The sequence below is a fragment of the Eriocheir sinensis genome, chromosome 63 (genome assembly GCF_024679095.1).
Source record: "Eriocheir sinensis breed Jianghai 21 chromosome 63, ASM2467909v1, whole genome shotgun sequence".
NCBI classification, from domain to species: Eukaryota; Metazoa; Arthropoda; class Malacostraca; order Decapoda; family Varunidae; genus Eriocheir; species Eriocheir sinensis.
The window spans coordinates 2,112,061-2,114,560 of record NC_066571.1 but is presented as its reverse complement, the minus strand read 5'-3'; the positions used below and the strand labels follow the sequence as shown (position 1 = coordinate 2,114,560).

The 2,500-nt window shown below is 51.8% G+C and overlaps 1 protein-coding gene across 1 annotated transcript in view; it reads right to left on the bottom strand.

Annotated features, from left to right (window-relative positions):
• The window catches only part of LOC126986832 (actin, clone 403-like), a 2,616-nt gene extending 447 nt beyond the window's left edge, over nt 1-2,169 (bottom strand). The window contains exons 1-3 of the mRNA XM_050843218.1: nt 2,024-2,169; nt 813-951; nt 1-680 (exon numbers count right to left, since the gene is read on the bottom strand). The exon at nt 1-680 is cut by the window's left edge and continues 447 nt beyond it. Of these exons, the coding sequence (XP_050699175.1) occupies nt 1-680; nt 813-938 (806 nt within the window). The 5' untranslated portion in view covers nt 939-951; nt 2,024-2,169. The remainder of the gene's footprint in view (nt 681-812; nt 952-2,023) is intronic.
• Nucleotides 2,170-2,500: the final 331 nt, after the last annotated feature.

Here is a 2,500-nt window from a genome sequence, read left to right as displayed (position 1 = left end):
CCGAGGAAGGAAGGCTGGAAGAGTGCCTCGGGGCAGCGGAACCTCTCATTGCCGATGGTGATGACCTGGCCGTCAGGGAGCTCGTAGGACTTCTCCAGGGAGGAGGACGACGCGGCAGTGGTCATTTCCTGCTCGAAGTCGAGGGCCACGTAGCACAGCTTTTCCTTGATGTCTCGCACGATTTCTCGCTCGGCGGTGGTCGTGAAGGTGTAGCCTCGCTCCGTCAGGATCTTCATCAGGTAGTCTGTGAGGTCACGGCCAGCCAGGTCGAGACGCAGGATGGCGTGGGGCAGGGCGTAGCCCTCGTAGATGGGCACGGTGTGGGAGACGCCGTCACCAGAGTCGAGCACGATGCCGGTGGTACGGCCGGAGGCGTACAGGGACAGCACGGCCTGGATGGCCACGTACATGGCGGGGGTGTTGAAGGTCTCGAACATGATCTGGGTCATCTTTTCGCGGTTGGCCTTGGGGTTGAGGGGTGCCTCCGTCAGCAGGACGGGGTGCTCCTCGGGGGCCACACGCAGCTCGTTGTAGAAAGTGTGGTGCCAGATCTTCTCCATGTCGTCCCAGTTGGTGACGATGCCGTGCTCGATGGGGTATTTGAGGGTGAGGATACCTCGCTTGCTCTGTGCTTCGTCACCCACGTAGGAGTCCTTCTGGCCCATGCCCACCATCACACCCTGGGGGAAGAAGGATATCGGTTTGAAACATGAACTACGATAGGCAGTACATTGTGTTTGGACTGTAGAGGTCTACATGTTTTTACGTCATGTATATGTAAACGTTCAATAACCTTGGCTCTGGGTCTGTACCTGATGGCGGGGTCGGCCGACGATGGAGGGGAAGACGGCGCGGGGGGCGTCGTCACCGGCAAAACCAGACTTGCACATGCCGGAGCCATTGTCCACAACCAGGGCGGCAACCTCGTCGTCACACATTTTGAATTATTTACTGAAAAAAAGGAGGACGCCACTCGTTAGTGAAGCCCTTCATGAATGCTGCTGATGTTAATATTTTTGTTCTTAAAAAAATTATTTGTGGTAGTTGTATTAGCGTGGTGTAAAGATTGTGCTTCTGCTGATAAGGATGGTGTGATATACTGACACATTCCCCCCCCCCCCCTCTCTCTCTCTCTCTCTCTCTCTCTCTCTCTCTCTCTCTCTCTCTCTCTCTCTCTCTCTCTCTCTCTCTCTCTCTCTCTCTCTCTCTCTCTCTCTCTCTCTCTCTCTCTCTCTCAGAACCAAGTGGCTCATCTTGAATCCTCTTCCAAACACCAAAGGAAAGGAAAAAATGTCTTTGGCTCAGGTCGGAGACGTAAATTTCAGTACTCGAAGACGATAGAGATAGACTAATAACAGGTTGGGTGTGAGGTGGGGGCACGCTGAGGTGTCTGGGAGCGCCGGGGCAGGTTAGGAGGCATTGAAGTCCCCACCCGACCCCACCTTGGTTTCTTTTATAGTATGGGCATTGGTTGCAGTGTTTTGGTGAGGGTCAGTGTAACCAGGAAAGGAAAAAGACAGATCAGTGACTCTTGTCTTCTGGAGTCTGATAGCCCTCCCCTGAACATGGATCCTTCCGGGGATGTGTGTGAGATGTGTGTTTGTGTGTGTCTGAGGTATGTCTTTAAATTCCCACGTAATATCCAATGAGTACTCATGTCAAGAAATGAAAATACTCTTGAATAATTGAACTGAGGAATGAAAGTCAACTACTGTCAAAATAAGGAATGTTTATAAATCATGCCTTTGACAAGAGTTGATTTTCATAATCCAACTCAATTTTCCAGAGTTTTTTTTTTTCCTGATTCGAGGAACTAATTGGACTAGTGCGTACAAATTGGTGCCGGGATAATTTAAAGGTGTACACACACACACACACACACACACACACAGACAGACACACACACACACACACGAGCGCACATCCATACCAACACCACACCTGTAAGCACTTCGATGAGTCACTATCACCACCACCACCACCGTCACCACCACTATGCCACCACCAAGACTTCGATAGTTACCGTGGGTTGAGTCTTGGCAGGGGAAGGGGTACAGTCCTTCTTCGGCTGTGTCTGGCTTGGAACTGCCCTACACACACCTTGCGCGGCTCTTTATAGCAAGCGGCACCGTGACGTCACCCCAAGTTGCCAGGCACGCTGTTCTCACTAGTCAGGAGGAGGAGGAGGGGGAGGAGACTCGCAGGGGGTTTAATCATTTTGCAACGTTGGACCGTACCTGAGTCAGCGTCCCTCGATCCTGCACACCTCCTTTGAGGGATGATGGGACAGGTGGAGAGAGAGAGAGAGAGAGGGGGGGGTAATATAGAGGTACTGAGGTTTGTTTTCCCATACTACATTCCATACCTGTACTCAGTTCACAGGTGTCACTTCTTCCCTCACTCACTCACTCACTCACAACCTCCCTTCCACCTACTCACTCGTTCCTCTCTCACTCACGTCTTTTTACCCCTCCTCACTTACCCACTTATTCACTCACAA